The following is a 15,935-nucleotide window of genomic DNA, read 5'->3' as shown; positions in this document are numbered from 1 at the left end:
CTCCTCTGAACATTCCTCGGAGGCATCCGAGGACCTTCTGTTGGAGCCTTCCCCACCAGAAGAGAGACTGCGCTCACCTCCGGAGGATTTCTCCTTTGCAAGTTTTATCCGGGAGATGACTGAGACCATTCCCTTTCAACTTTTAAAAGAAGAGGATGCCCACCATAAGATGTTGGAAGTCCTCCAATTTGTGGATGCTCCTAAGGAGGTGATGGTTGTCCCAGTGCATGAGATTCTTCTGGACCTCCTTCACTGACTCTGGGAATACCCAGATTCTGTGGCTCCAGTCAATAGGAGAATGGATGCCACTTGTCTAGTACAACAGGTCCTATGCTTTCAGAAGAGCCAGTTGCCATACCAGTCGGTGGTAGTTGAATCAGCCCAGAAAAAGTCCAAAAGAACCCGCCCTCACTCCTCTGCTCCTCCAGGAAAAGACCACAGAGCCTTAGATGCCCTGGGTCGAAGGGTTTTCCAGGGATCCATGCTTATCGCTCGCATAGCAGTGTACCAGTGTACATGAACCAGTACAACAGGAACCTCTGGAAACAGATCCAGCAGTTCACTGAGACCCTGCCACAATTTCAGGAGGGCCTAGAATCCATCCTCTAGAAAGCACTGGAAGCCGGAAAACATGAAGTGAGAGCAGCCTATGACATTTTTGAGACAGCGTCAAGAGTCTCAGCAGCAGGCATTAGTGCCAGACACTGGTCCTGGCTAAAAGCCTCCAACCTTCACGTGGAGGTTCAGGAGAAACTGGCCAACCTCCCCTGTACAGGAGAAAACCTGTTGGGGTCAAAATCCAGGACACAGTGGCCCAGCTCAAGGACCACCATGATACCCTATATCAACTACAACTACCACCTCTGATCCCTCTTCGGCGACCCATAGAGGACCACATAGGGATACCAGGAAGCAGTTTTACAGGCAACAGAGATGTTACCCTCCAGCCTCCCGTGCTCGTACAGCTCAGACCTCCCAAAGATGCCACCCTCGCCAACAAAGAGTGCCTAGAACTCAGCCAGCCTCCCCAGCCTAGCCCTGCAGCTGGCTTTTGACTGGCATACAGATAGCAGAAACCTGTCCCCTTTGCCCGCACCGTCTGATCCACCTATGGGAGGTCATCTCTGCCAATTCATCAGCAACTGGTTCCTAATTACCACTGACCGAAGGGTATTATCTATTGTAGCATGAGGTTACCTCCTGAATCTCCTCAGTGTTCCTCCAGACTCCCCACCCTCTCCAATGTGGAGCATCGTGGAACACATATCTACCCTCGAGTTGGAACTCTCGCTCCTACTACGGTCCAGAGCCGTGGAATTGGTTCCCCGGGCTCAAAAGGGATGTGTTCTACTCTCAGTATTTTCTCATCCCATAGAGAACAGGTGGCCTCCATCCCATCCTTGATCTCTGGGCCTTAAACAGGTTCCTCCGCAGAGAACGGTTCAGAATGGTATCCTTGGGTACCCTACTTCCGTTTCTGCATCAAAGGGAATGGCTCTGTCCTCTGGATCTACAGGACGCCTACACACGCACCACTATTTTTCCACCTCAACGCAAATATCTGAGCTTCGTAGTAGGCCACCAGATTCCAATTCAGGGTTCTCCCCCCTTCGGGCTAGCCTCCGCACCCCGGGTCTTCACAAAGTGCATGGCAGTGGTGGGAGCACATTTCCACCGGAATGGGGTGCATGTTTTCCCATATCTGGACGATTGGCTCTTCAAGAGTTCTTCGAAAGAGGGAGCCCTTCAGTCCCTGAACATGGCATTGAGCCTCCTCCAGTCACTGGGGTTCCTCGAGAACTACCCAAAATCCCAGCTGACTCCATCCCAGCGACTGAACTTCATCGGGGCAGATCTGGACACTACGGTGGCCAAAGCGTTACTTCCCAGCGAACACACAACCACCCTGGCCGGGTTGGCCAGATCCATCCATTGCCGGCGGACGGACTCAGCGCACCTGCTCCTGAAGTTGCTGGGTCACATGGCATTGTCAGTGCACATCACCCAAATGGCCCACCTAGCCATGAAGGTCACACAATGGACCCTGTAGTTTCAGTGGCACCAAGCCACTCAGAAACTCTTGGCACTAGTGCAGATAACTAAACCACTCCAGCTCTCCCATGCCTGGTGGGCGCGAGAATCCAACTTGAGCAAGGGACTTCCCTTTCAGCCTCCGGCTGCTCAGGTGACCTTGACCACAGACGCCTCCAACCTAGGTTGGGGGCCCATGTCAATGGTCTCCACACGCAAGGGGTGTGGTCAAAAGCCGAGGCAAGCTACCAGATAAATCTCCTGGAACTCCGGCGATGCAGTATGCGCTCCTCGCATTCCAGGACTGCCTGTCCAACAAGGTCATCTTGATCCAGAAGGACAACCAGGTAGCCATGTGGTACATGAACAGATAGGGGGCACAGGCTCTTATCTCCTCTGCCAAGAGGCAGTGCAGATTTGGGTCTGGGCCCTGTCACGTTCCATGCTCCTGCAGGCCATCTACCTGGCAGGCACCGAGAATGTGATAGCGGACCGCCTCAGTCGGACATTCCACCCCCATGAATGGTCCCTGAACCCCTATGTAGCAGACAGGATCTTCCACTGGTGGGGTCAGCTGGACATGGATCTCTTTGCGTCCTCGCAGAACCACAAGGTGGACCATTTCTGCTCCCTGCACGGGGATCGAAAGAGACCAGCCATGGATGCCTTCACCCAATCCTGGTGTGTGGGTCTCCTATATGCATACCATCAATTCCGCTAATAGGCAGAAATCTCGTGAAGCTACAGCAGGACCTAGGATCTATGATCCTCATAGCCCCACATTGCCCGTGTCAGGTCTGGTTTCCCATTCTCTGCGAGGTGCCCAGCCTATTCGCCTGGGCACCTCGCCTGACCTCATCACGCAGGATCAGGGTAGGCTATGCCACCCGAACCACCGGTCGCTGTCCCAAACAGCCTGGATGTTGAAAGGCTAATTAGGGATGTGAATCGTTTATCTGACGATTGAAAATATCATCCAATAATTTCAATATCGTCAGATATCGGGGGGTCCCCGATAGCGATAGGAAACCCCATGATTAATTTAGTGGGTTTTCTTATCGTTATTGGGGGGGGGGGGGGAAGAAAGGACACAACCTAAAAACACAACCTGACCCTTTAAAATGAGTTTGTTAGTATCCCCCCCACCCTCCGGACCCCCCCCTAAAAATTTTTAAATACCTGGTGGTCCAGCGGGGGTCCCGGGAGCATTCTCCCATGCTCGGGCTGTCGGCTGTCACTAATCAAAATGGCGCCGATGGCCCTTTGCCCTTACCATGTGACAGGGGCTATTGGTGCCATTGGTCGGCCCCTGTCACATGGTAGGTGCCCTGGATGGCCAGCGCCATTTTTAAAGATGGCGCCGGCCGTCCATTGCTCCTACCATGTGACAGGGACCGGCCAATGGCACGGATACCTTGTCACATGCTAAGGGCAAAGGGCCATCGGCGCCATTTTGTTTACTGGCAGCCAACGGCCCGAGCGTGGGAGAATGCTCCCGGGACCCCCGCTGGACCACCAGTTATTTAAAAATTTTTGGGGGGGTCCGGAGGGTGGGGGGATACTAACAAACTCATTTTAAAGAGTCGGCTGTATTTTTTGGTTATCGGCTCGGGCGCAGCCGATTAAAAAAAAAAACAAAAAAAACCCGATCGGACTGCAAGATAAAATTTTCACGATGTGAATCGGAACTGGAATCCGAACAGATACCGGTTCCGATTCACATCTCTAAGGCTAATACTACAGTCTCTCAACCTTTCTGACAATGTCTCGCAAGTCCTAGTAGCTTCACGTAAGCCTTCCACGCAGAAGTCATACCAAGCGAAGTGGAGAAGGTTCTCATCTTGGTGCACGCAGGAGGGTCTTGACCCTTTCTCTTGCTCCACACCTAAGCTTTTGGACTACCTCTGGTGTTTCGGAGTCTGGTCTTCAGACTACCTCAATCCGGGTCCATCTGAGTACCATCAGCGCCTACCACCGAGGGGTGGGCGACACGCCAATCTCGGTGCAGCCCTTAGTGAGGTACTTCATGAGAGGCTTACTTCAACTGAAGCCTCCACTACATCCCCCTGTTGTGGCCTGGGACCTCAACATAGTGCTGGCATGACTCATGCAGCCTCCATTTGAGCCCCTGCGCTCCTGCGAGTTCAAACACCTCACCTGGAAGGTCATTTTCCTGGTAGCGGTTACTTCTGCTCGCAGAGTTAGTGAACTGCAGGCCCTAGTGACTTATCCGCCTTACACGAGGTTCTTCCACCACAGGGTGGTGCTGCACATTGACCCTGTTCCTGCCTAAGGTAGTGACTGACTTCCTCCTAAATCAGTCCATCATGTTACCCACCTTTTTCCCAAGACCACACTCTCATCTAGGTGAGCGGGCTCTGCATACCTTGGACTGCAAGCATATTCTCACCTTTTATTTAGACTGCACCACAGCCCACAAGCAGTCTACCCAACTCTTTGTCTTCTTTGTCAAAAATAGGCTTGGAAATGCGGTGGGCAAGCAGACTCTGTCCAATTGGTTGGCAGACTGTATTGCTTTCTGCTACCAACAAACAGGCCTTCCACTCAAGGGCCAAGTGAAAGCCATGGCGACATCAATAGCACACTTCTGGGCAGTCCCTATTGTCGAAATCTGCAGGGCCACAACGTAGAGCTCCCTCCACATCTTCGCAGCCCATTACTGTCTGGCCAAGGATGGTCGCCAGGATATCGTCTTTGGCCAGTCTGTCTTCCGTAGTCTGTTTCCAGTATAAGAACCTAATTCTTCCTACCTAGGGCCCAGTATGATATTCAGGCTGCCCCTGTTGTTGCCAACACCCCTGTTGTGCTTGTTGCACGTTATTGGGTGTCTGTTGGCCCAGGATGTTTCAGAAGCAGCCTGCAGCTTGCTATTCAACCATCTGTGAGGACTACCATCTTGCTTGTCCTGGAAGAAAGCAGAGTTGCTTACCTGTAACAGGTGTTCTCCCAGGACAGCAGGATGTTAGTCCTCACAAAACCCACCCGCCACCCTGCGGAGTTGGGTTCGCCTAGGTTTTGTTGTTTTATCTTTTGCTCATACTTTTCTGCTATGAAACGAGACTGAAGGGGGACCTCGCGTGGCCACGGGGGTTGGTGTGCCAGTCAAAGTTCTAGAAACTTTGACAAAAGTGTTCCATGACAGGGCTCCATCTGATGATGGCACCCATCTGTGAGGACTAACATCCTGCTGTCCTGCGAGAACACCTGTTATAGATAAGCAACTCTGCTTTCCTTCTCCAGGTAAAGGTGTTCATTCTTTTCAGGATATCTAATAGTTGGGTGTATCTCAAGATCCCCATCACTAGTAGTCTCAGGTTGGGTTTTTTTTTTGTTTGTTTTTGTTGTTGTTTTTTATGGGAAGGCACTCAATGTACTCTTTCAATCTCAAACTTATTTTTAAACTGAATTGCCAGGAGATATGGCAGAAATGTTTCCATAAATGTCACTGTCTCATCACTTTGTTTCTCTTGTAATCCCCCAAATTATCTGATTGTTTCTCTGACTCCTATTATTTTCATCTTTGAAGTCCATTTTCAGGTCAGCAGTGATTTCGACTTTTGCCTTGTAGCATTTTCTCAGTATCTTCAAACAAGGAAGTCCTTTCCTGAATTCATGCATTCTCTTGAAATAAAGACAACTGTGCTGTAAAGGGAGCCATCTTCATTTTAATTTCTTCATTGCATTATGATTCTCTCTCATTAGTACCTTCACGGATTGCAGCTCCTTTCTGATTATAGTATGTATGGGAGATTTCAGTTTCCTTGCCATCAGTGGTTCCTGTTTGAATATTTTCACACCATGTGATGCCTGATTTATTAATAGCCAGTACAGTTATCTCTTGGGATAAATATTTGGAAGAGAGAACAATTTTATGTGCAAGGTTTTCTGATTAGCGTGTTCTTCAGAGAACAGATCTCTTTCACATTGTATCCTCTATCAAACTTTCTCCTGTATTTTTTGTCACTTCTATTCAAACCAGTCTTTCTTTTACAAATTCCTAAATAATTATTTAGTTTTCAGATAGAAAAGTACTTTGTTTTTCAGCAGGCTATTATTTTCTTTTGGTAATTGCAACAGGCAGGCTTATTAAGAATAAAAACTCACAAGTGAATTCCTTTATTCAAATAGGATTTACCTTTTTTTGTGGCTTCAAATTATGAATTTTTATATTTTCCATATAATTCAATATAAATGTATTTTCTAAATACCCCCCCATCAATAATTTATAGACAATTATATAACTTCCTATAATAACAAACAGATAAAAACTGTACATATACAATCTCAATAGGTTCTTAATTAATAGAATTGGGTTTAGATATCATGATTCAAGGTACAGATATAAAATGCCACCTGAAGTCCATGTATTACTCTCTGGAAGAGATTTTTAAAATCAACTATTATCACATGGAATGATTCACCAAAATCACAATGATAGGTCCAGGTATATAATAAACCCTTTATAAATGAGGGAGCTGAGGAGAAGGACCAATAACCAGCAGAAAGGAATGGTGCTGCTGCAGGGACCTCAGGCTCCACCAATAGAGGGGAATGCAGTGCCGACATCAAGCACTGTTGCAGGCGGCAGAGTCAAGGTTTTGCCATCCGAAGCATTCATAGCCAGTGAAACTGACAGGCACTAAAGGGAAAATCCAAGAACCAAGGTGGGGACTCAAGAGAGAGAACTGCATGAAAGGAGAGTGGAGGGAGGGGAGGAAGAGGAACGAGCGTTGGGGGAGAAGGAAGGACAAAAGGAGGCATGGGAATAGGGAGGGAGAAAACATAAAGCAATGCAAAGTGCAAGGGGGAAAGAATGAACCTCTCCACTCATACACCTCACGCGATCATTCACTCATGCATGCACCCCACCAACTTGCATGTACAAGCTCCCCCATACTGGCAGTCGATAGCCTTTGCCCTCACTTTGTCACAGGGAGCAACGGTCGCTCCCTGTGACATAGTGAGGGCAAAGGCGATCGGCGCCATTTTAAAACCAGTCCGGTACCAGCACCGAGGGTATGATTGAAGGGATGGCTCCCGGACCCCCCGCTAGACCACCAGGTACATGTAAAAGTTTTTTTGGGGGGTCGGGAGGGTGGGAGAAGCAAAGGGGTAATTTGTAAAGGGTCGGGGTGGGGGTTTTTTTATCTGGCCATCGGCGCCATTTTTATCAGTGGTAGCCAAAATGGCGCCGATGGCCCGAGAGCGGGAGATCGCGCCGGGGATGCCCCCCGCCCCCCCCCCCCACTGGACCACCAGGTAATTTAACATTTTGGGGGGGTTCGGGAGGGTGGGGGAGGGTAAAGGATTGTTTTTAAAGGGTCGGGGTGGGTTTAGGGGTTGTTTTGGTGTGCCGGTTTTCCCGCCCTCCCCCCAAATAATTCCCGTACTCGATTTAATGATTTTTGACGATAAATTGAGGGAATTCCTATTGTATCGAGTCCCTTACCGATTAATGACGATTTTAAAATTATTGGACGATAATTTAAATCGTTAAAAAACGATTCACATCCCTACTAAACAGTGCCTTTCTTGGTGGGAGCTTCTGTGGGAGCATTCTTCAATACAATAGTATTACAACCAGCTCCTCCTCTCTACTGCCCCTTCCCCCAAACAGATTTGAGATGGAAGTTGAAATAAAAACATGGAGAAAAACCCAGTGTTACACATTTATTTTAAGATATCCATGTAGATGTGTTATTTGTGGTCAAAATGAATGTTTTGTATTCTTTCTACCGGAACAACTACAATCTTTTATAAATGCCAGGAGTATAATAACATCACATCCTGGGGAATAGTAGATCCCTGGATAATCCATTAAATGTCCCAGCCGAGCATGTTAAGCTTGTTTCTAAGTTAATATTTCCTTATTTCTGCCTTTGTATTTTAGACCCCTCAAGAAATTTTGCCTTTAAGGAAAATTATGTATGGTAACTAAGACACTTATTTCATTGTTTAATATTTCATGTTTAATTCTCTTAAGAGGTATTATTTTTATTTTCTGTATAAGAGAGTTTCATGCTTTTTGTGATGAAATTAATAAAAAAAAAATTGAAAAAAAAAAGGAAGAAAAGGTCCCAGTCATTTTGTGATTGAAACTGAGATGGCAACATTTTTTTTCAAAGCTTCCCTGAGGTAGTTTTGTCAAACTTTATGCTGACAAATAAATATCCTGTGGATGAAAAATATGTTTTGGGGTTTTTTTTCCAAAATGTTTTACTACTGGTAAATTAACGAGGGGGGGGGGGGAATTTTCAAACAGCTTGTGTATTTGCAAACTATGTGCTTGCATCTTACTCTCTTACCCATGTTGTTTCTCTTTGAAAATGATTAGATGCTGGAAAAATAGCATGTGTTCTTTTGTTTTTCAAATGCGTGCAGAATGTTTTCCTTTCCTGACCTAATGCCCATAAGAACACGTCTTTGTAATGCACCAGAAACGCTATGTGACCTGCACAGGCTTTGAGCTGCATTTCAGGAGGGTGGTTTTCAATCGGGCTATTTTACCCAGGTAAATGCCTTTCAGAATTGCTCTTTTATAGAGGAAACTCAACTTGCATACTATTTTTTGCATGTCAATTTTGAGAAAATGATTTAAAGTGTTTAGTAGATAGTGATCTCATTCTCTTTGACACTGGATTTTTTTTTTTTAATCAGTTTTTGCAACAGATTTGCTTGGAGCAGTTTTTGTTTGTTGATATTCATTTTAGATTCTGAATTTGACTTGATGGTTCTGCTTTTCTCAGAAACAGGTATATCTTGCATTGTATTTCACTGATTTTTTTTTTATTCTTGTTCTGATCTTTCTGGAGGCTACAAATAGTCTTTTCATTAAAACATTACCGATTATTACTGTGTTTGTTTTCCAGTGGTTCCTGAGCTGAAGCTGCTGTGTGGAGCAGACGTGCTAGAAACCTTTCGCACCCCCAACCTATGGAAGGAGGAGCACATTAAAGAAGTAGTTGAAAAGTTTGGGTTGGTATGCATCAGCCGTGTTGGGCATGATCCTCTGCAGATCATCTATGAATCGGATCTCTTAAATAGATACCAGCACAACATTCACCTGATCAGGGAATGGATTCAGAATGAAAAGAGTTCCACACACATCCGACGTGCTTTGCGCAGAGGACAAAGTGTAAAGTACTTGGTGCCAGATTCTGTCATTCATTATATTCAGCAACACAACATCTATACAGAGGACAGCGAGCGAAACAATGAAGGGGATCAGCTGCAGCCTCTTAAATTACAAAGCACAAAACTAAATGCACTCGATTAAATTCCATTTTGCAGGACTCATAAACTGCAGTTCCCAATATTTATTTTAAGGGGAGTACCATTTGGTAAAAGAATATCATACCTTGCTAGATGGAATTGGAAATCTGCCACAATAGGTCTTTATAGTTTTTCTATAATTATGCAGAACAGCATATCCTTATCATACAGTTAAAGACCAAGGAAGGTTTGAAGAGTCAGAGACGAGGGTGAAGGTGCTTAGCTTTCAGTTATGTGACTAACATCCTAGCTACAAATGACTTTGCTATGTAAACCTCTGATTAGGTAAGTAGTTGAAATGCTCTCTCTATCCAAGTGATTCAAATATTTTCTTAATTCCACCCTAATACGTTATCTTGCTAGTTTATAATATGACACAGATAGGCCTTGTTCAGCTCATACCATCAATATGCAAAGAAAATCAGATCTTTTTCTTTCACAGGTATTTCTTTTAAAGGGTTTCAGCGTATGGTAAAATATGTATTGGGTTAATACTTCAAAATGCTATTCATTCAGCAAATTGTTTTTTTTTTGTTATTTTGAGAACATTTTTGTTGCAGTTGTATGGTATGGTGTGCTGGTAGAATAAAGATTTATTCTTTTATCAAGTATGCATTTGATAAGTAAGATTTGCTTATTGCCTTTCATCCAAACAGAATCTCAGTGAAGGAGTAGACAGAATAAGAAGTCATCTAAGAAAGTGCTTGACATTTAAGATTCAGAGCATAAAAAAGTGATCTGGCAACAGATTCTACAGCTTGATTGTGCATTGAGTGGAAAAGTACTTTCTATGATTTGGTTTAAATCTACTGATTGCTAGTTTCATGAGGTGTTTCATTGATTTAGTATTATTTATATAGAAACATACATAGAAATGACGGCAGAAAAGAACAATCAGCCCATCCAGTCTGTCCAGCAAGCTCCCACACTTTTCACATACTTATCTGTTTCACCAACCACCAAGTTCAGGACCCTTGTTGGTAACTGTTTGATTCAAATTTCCTGCCATCCCCTGTCATTGATGCAGAGAGTAATGTTGGAGTTGCATCAAAGATGAGCATAAGGCTTAATGGTTAAGGGTAGTAACTGCCGCATCAAGCAAGTTACCCCGATGCTTGTTTACCCAGACTGCACAGATCAATGCCTTGTTGGATGTTGTCTGAATGCAAATCCTGTTTTCCACATTTCCCCCTGCCGTTGAAGCAGAGAGCAACACTGTATATGCATTCAAAGTGATGTATCAGGCTTAATTGGTTTAGGGTAGTAACTGCCATAATAAGTAAGCTACCCCCACACTTATTTGTTTACCCAGATTGTGAAGTTCAGTCCTTGTTGGTTGCTGTTGGCGGTGTGCTGTTTGGTATCTTTTTGTTGGTGAAAATGAGGTCGAGTGTGTGACCCGCATTGTGGGTGGGGGTTTCTATGATTTGTTTAAAGCCGATTGCTTTCATGGAGTCAGTGAGGAGTTGGCAGGTGGCAGTGGGAGGAGTTTTGTCCATGTGTATGTTGAAGTCACCTAGTACTATTGCAGGGATGTCCATGTTGATGTTGTTAGCAATGGTTTCAATTAGTGGGTATAGGTTCTGTTTGAGGAGGCCTGGTGGTGCATAGATGAGGAGGATTTGGAGGTTTTTGATTTAAAGAGGCCTATTTCGAATTGTGGGGAGGCTGATGGGATGCATTTTAATTTGAGTTTTTTTGATGCTATGAATAGCAGTCCGCCTCCTTTCTTTTTGGGTCTGTAGATTTTTTTCGGTAGTTGATTGATGAGAACTGTGTCGGAGCTTTTGAGCCAAGATTCTGTGATACAGAGGAGGTCGGGGTGGTTATCTGGTTAGAAGTCGTGGATCAAAGGCATCTTTTTTGTGATGGATTGCGTGTTGATTAATGTCAGTGTAAGGATGGTTAGAGCTGTGAGGTGTGGGTTGGGATTACGTACAGGGCGCGTGGCCTGTCGGGGTTGTGTTTTTCCTTTCTTGCATTACTCCTGTTGTATAGGAGGATTGGAATGTTGTAGATCAAGCCCATGTTGTTTCGTTGTAGATCAAGCCCATGTTTCATTATGGGATACTCACGGATGATTGCGAGTGCTCAATGTTTCGGTTGATGAGTGGATTGTAGTTGGATTGTCCGGGAAGTATGAGGGGATCTGCACTTTTGGACGAGTTTCTTTGGCACATGGGGCTTGGAGGGGCAAGGCTTTAGAATAAAGGATAAATCTTCGGGCGCTTCTTTAGGTGTCCGCAGGAGGTAGGCTTCTGGCGTTAGGGGAGGGTTCGGTGGTTGGTTTGGCTTGCGTTGATTGCAGTGGGCCTTTGGCGCTTGTGGAGTGGTTCGGTGGTCTGTTCGGCTGGCTTTGCTTGCAGTGGGCCTTTGGCGTTTGTGGAATGGAGTCCGTTTGGACAGAAGTCTACAAGTCTACAAGCTGTTGATACGATTGAGGAGGAGGTTTTTTTGTTCAAATGTGCCTGGTAGTGAGTCGGGGCAGCACAGGGGGCGTGAGGAAAGGGCAGGCCTGCGTCTAGTTTCTCCTTTTGGGAGGATGTTCTGGCTTCCTGTTAAGCACTGAGGGGAGCACAAAGGGGTGCACTAAGGGGCAGGCCCCTTAGTTGCGCTCCTTCGGTGCGCAATACCAGGGTCCATGTCGGCCCTTTAAAGGGCTGGAGCACGTTGCTGACGCTGGCGTCGGTGGGCTGGGCTTACCGCCGTTCGGGTGTCGCTCAGAGGCTGCTTGTGTGCCGCGGTGGGGGCCTTCCGAGGGGTCCACATGTGTGGAGAGGTGTCCGGGGAGCCCTTGGACTGCCACTCTCTTCCAGTTTCTGTTACTCCACTCTCCTCCAGTTTCTTGTTAACTAGCGACGGTCCTTCTCCAGGGCCCTCTTTAGTGAATACCAAACTGAAGTATTTGTTTAATATTTCTGCCATTTCTTCGTCTCTCTCCACACATTGATCTTTTTCATCTTTCAATTTCACTATACCACTTTGAACTTTTCTCCTTTCTCTGATGTATCTGACAAATGTTTTGTCACCTCGCTTTACCTCTTTGGCAATCCTTTCTTCCACTTGAATTTTTGCTGTCTTGATTACTTTCTTTGTCTCTCAGTTCCACCAGATATTCTTCCTTGTGCTCCTCCCTTTAGGGATCCTTTATATTTCTTGAACGCTGTTCTTTTAGCTTTTATTTTGTCAGCCACCTCCTTTGAGAACCAGATAGGTTTCATTTTTCTTTAGCTTTTCTTTACTTTTCTAACAAATAGATTATTTGCCTTGGTAATTGATCCTTTTAGTTTGGTCCACTGTTCCACATCTCTCTTGTTCTCCCAGCCTTCTAGTTCTTCCTCCAGATACTTCCCCATTTCAACAAAGTCTGTGTTTTTGAACTGTAAAACTCAGTCTTCGTGCTTCTTCTCCATATCCTATTTGTGATATGAAACCATACTGTTTGATCACTGGTGCTGAGGTGGGCACCCACCTGGACATTAGAGACATTATCTCCAATAGTGAGCACTAAATCAAGTATAGCTCCCTCCCTCGTGGGTTCCATTACCATTTGTTTGAACAGAGCCCCTTGCAGGGCATGCACTATCTCTCTACTACTGTTAGATTCTGCAGAAGGGATTCTCCAGTCTACATCCAACATATTAAAATCTCCAACAATCACCACTTCTCCCTTCTTTCCCATCTTTTGGATGTCTTTAACCAGATCTCTGTCAAGCTCTTCCATTTGATTTGGAGGCCTGTAAACCACTCCAATAAAAATGGATGCCCCATCATCTTTTTTTAGTTCGACCCATAGTGCTTCTTCTTTATCCCATCTTCCCTGCATCTCAGATGCTTGGATATTGTTTCTGACATAAAGAGCCACTCCTCCCCCTTTCCTGTCCTCTCTGTCCTTCCTTAACAAGTTATAGCCCGGTATTGCCATATCCCAATCATGAGATTCCGTGAACCACGTCTCCATGACAGCAACAACGTCCAAGTCTGCCTCCACCATTAGGGCTTGCAGATCTGGGATTTTATTCCCAACTACGAGCATTTGTGCTCATAGCTTTCCAGCTTTTCTCGTTCAGCTTACTGCTTTTCTTGGACTCCTTTTGTGCTTATTTAGTTGAATTTTGTTATCCACTTCACCCTTTTCCTTTGTATTTGGGAAGTGACATTCTAATTTCTTTCTGCCACCCCCAGCATCTAGTTTAAATGCCTTATAACATAGGATTTGAATTTATCTCTTAGGATCCTTTTTCCTGCCACAGACAGATGTAAGCCATCTTTGACAAAGAGCTTTTTACTGTTCCATACACGGCCCCAGCCCCCAATAAATCCAAAACATTGTTCCTTACACCAGGATTTGAGCCATACATTGAAGTTATTAATATGGCTTAGCCTCTCCTTCCCCTTTCCATGAACAGGTAACACTTCTGAAAAGACAATGATTGTCGCCATGTGACTAATCTGCTTCGCTAGAGATTGGAAATCTCTCTGTTCTGCTTGGATGCTGTTTCTAGCAACGTCGTTGGTTCCCAGATGGATGATATCATCATCTTAAGAGTCTTTGCTTTCTTCTTTGAGCACTTTGACTATTTGAATAGCATTTCTGCTGGCCAATGATCCTGGGAGGCTTTTAACTGTAGTGTTTCCCTCGCTAAGAGTTCCCAGATTAGTGCCTCTGATGACAGTCACCCAGCACAATGAGCTTTTTCCTTTGGTTACTGATTGTATTATGGAATTTCTGTATGCATTGGGTTTCTTCTTTCTTTTCAGATAACACTTCAATCTCTTTCGCAAGAGCTTCTTCATTATCTAATACAGAGAAGGTGTTTTGTACTTGTGTCACTTGATACAGCATGTCTCTACATCACAGGTCTAATTCTACCAGAGCCCACTGTAATCCTGTTGTTTTTTTTAGTTCCTTAATGCCCTGTGTGAGTGGGGGGGGGGGGTAGATTTGTGGGCTGCACAGCAGTCAAGAATGGGTGTCTGTGGGTCACAGGTCTTATCCTACCTGAGCCCACTGTAAACCACTTTTTTCCTTGACTTTTGTTTTTTCTGTGATAATGGGGAATTCATTCCTGAATAATGTAAAGTGAGTGAAACTTTCTTTATTGCAGTTAATTCAGCTTTAACTTCAGCCAGCTCCATTTTCAAGGAAGAGAGTTCTGAACAAATGGGGCAAGCCCTAAGTTTCCAGATGATTTCCCTCAGAATAAAGGCTCCACTATAGTTACATTGGATAGTCCTTATTTTGGTAAATTTATTTGATGGATCAAACCTACAGAAATACCAAATTTCTAATTTATCTTGTTGGCAATTATGTATTTAGGCAGATTGTATCAGAAAAACAAACCTAGGGGTAGGTGGGTAGAGAGGGAGGGTGGGAGGGTGTTAAACAGTTAACACTTGGCCAGGGCTGTTCACTGGACACTATATCTGCTATTGATTTTGAACAGACCCTCCCCCAGATTTGGCTTGCTAATTTAAGCTTTTTCCTTAGCTCTCCCCAAGAATTTGTACTTCTGGCTGTCTCCTTCAAGTTCAAAGCAGACTGAGGACTTGATTGCCTCCTGCAATGCACTGAGTCAGCTGCCCAAAGTTGTTTAGCCAATCCCTTTTTTTATATATATATTTTTGCTTAAACAAACACACTGCAATTTAATGCAGCAATATCAATATCTAGAAAAATATATAGATAAGGCTAGCACTACACAAAAAACAGAAACATATAACAAGCCCTCTAAAATAAGGATAAATTAAACTTATTCCTTAGCTCTCCCCAAGAATTTGTACTTCTGGCTGTCTCCTTGAAGTTCAGATTTGAAAGGGTTAATAAGTCCCCTATTTTCTCGTTCTTCCCCACTCATAATTCCATAATCTTCTATCATAACCCCTCTCCGTCCTCTCTTCTCAAAGCTAAAGGAGTTCTAAACTGTTTAGCATTTCTTCTTAATGGAACCTTTCCATCACCTTTATCATTTTTGTAGCCCTACTCTACATATTTTCTAGTTCTGCTATGTCTTTTTTGAGATGGAACATCTAGAACTGCACACAGTAATCAAGTTGAAGTCGCACTAGGGATTGATGCACAAACAATATGATATTTCCTGTTTCAGTTTCCATTCCTTTTACAATCATATCTACCATTGGCCTAGATTTAACAAAATGCGATAAGTATCGCATGCGATAGCAAAAGGGGTGTGTTTTATGCTAATATACAGTTTATCGCAATTTACACTAATTACCTATGCGAAGAGCTAACATTTTCAGACTTTGCGATAAGTGCCATAGCTGTTGTATGTCAGGCATACAACCACTGGGGGACCATTGTCAATGGTCCCAGGGAAGAGAGGAAGAGAGAGAGAGAGAGAGAGAGAAACTCGAGGTGAGGTTTAGGTATTAGTATAGAGGGTTACGGGCCACTTGGACATTCAACGTGAGACGTACGAACAGAACAGTGGTCTCTTGTGAAGATTTGATGACCTTCTGAGTGAGGAAACTAAATCCAAGATGATATTTGTGCAAGGTTCTCTCAACCTAGCTTGATGGACTCTACCTGGGTAACATCAAGCTAGGTGGAGAGAACATTGCACAAGGAGTTTCCTCTCTCCGTAGGTCAT

At 44.7% G+C, this 15,935-nt stretch overlaps 1 protein-coding gene across 4 annotated transcripts in view; it reads left to right on the top strand.

The window, feature by feature from the left end:
• The window catches only part of NMNAT3 (nicotinamide nucleotide adenylyltransferase 3), a 151,415-nt gene extending 141,480 nt beyond the window's left edge, over positions 1-9,935 (top strand). For all 4 annotated transcript variants that reach the window (XM_029617405.1, XM_029617403.1, XM_029617402.1 and 1 more), the window contains one exon: positions 8,922-9,935. In XM_029617405.1, the coding sequence (XP_029473265.1) occupies positions 8,922-9,328 (407 nt within the window). In that variant the 3' untranslated portion in view covers positions 9,329-9,935. The remainder of the gene's footprint in view (positions 1-8,921) is intronic.
• The last annotated feature ends 6,000 nt before the right edge of the window (positions 9,936-15,935 follow it).

The sequence above is a fragment of the Rhinatrema bivittatum genome, chromosome 9 (assembly GCF_901001135.1).
Source record: "Rhinatrema bivittatum chromosome 9, aRhiBiv1.1, whole genome shotgun sequence".
Lineage (NCBI taxonomy): Eukaryota > Metazoa > Chordata > Amphibia > Gymnophiona > Rhinatrematidae > Rhinatrema > Rhinatrema bivittatum.
This window is presented reverse-complemented; position numbering and strand designations above follow the sequence as displayed.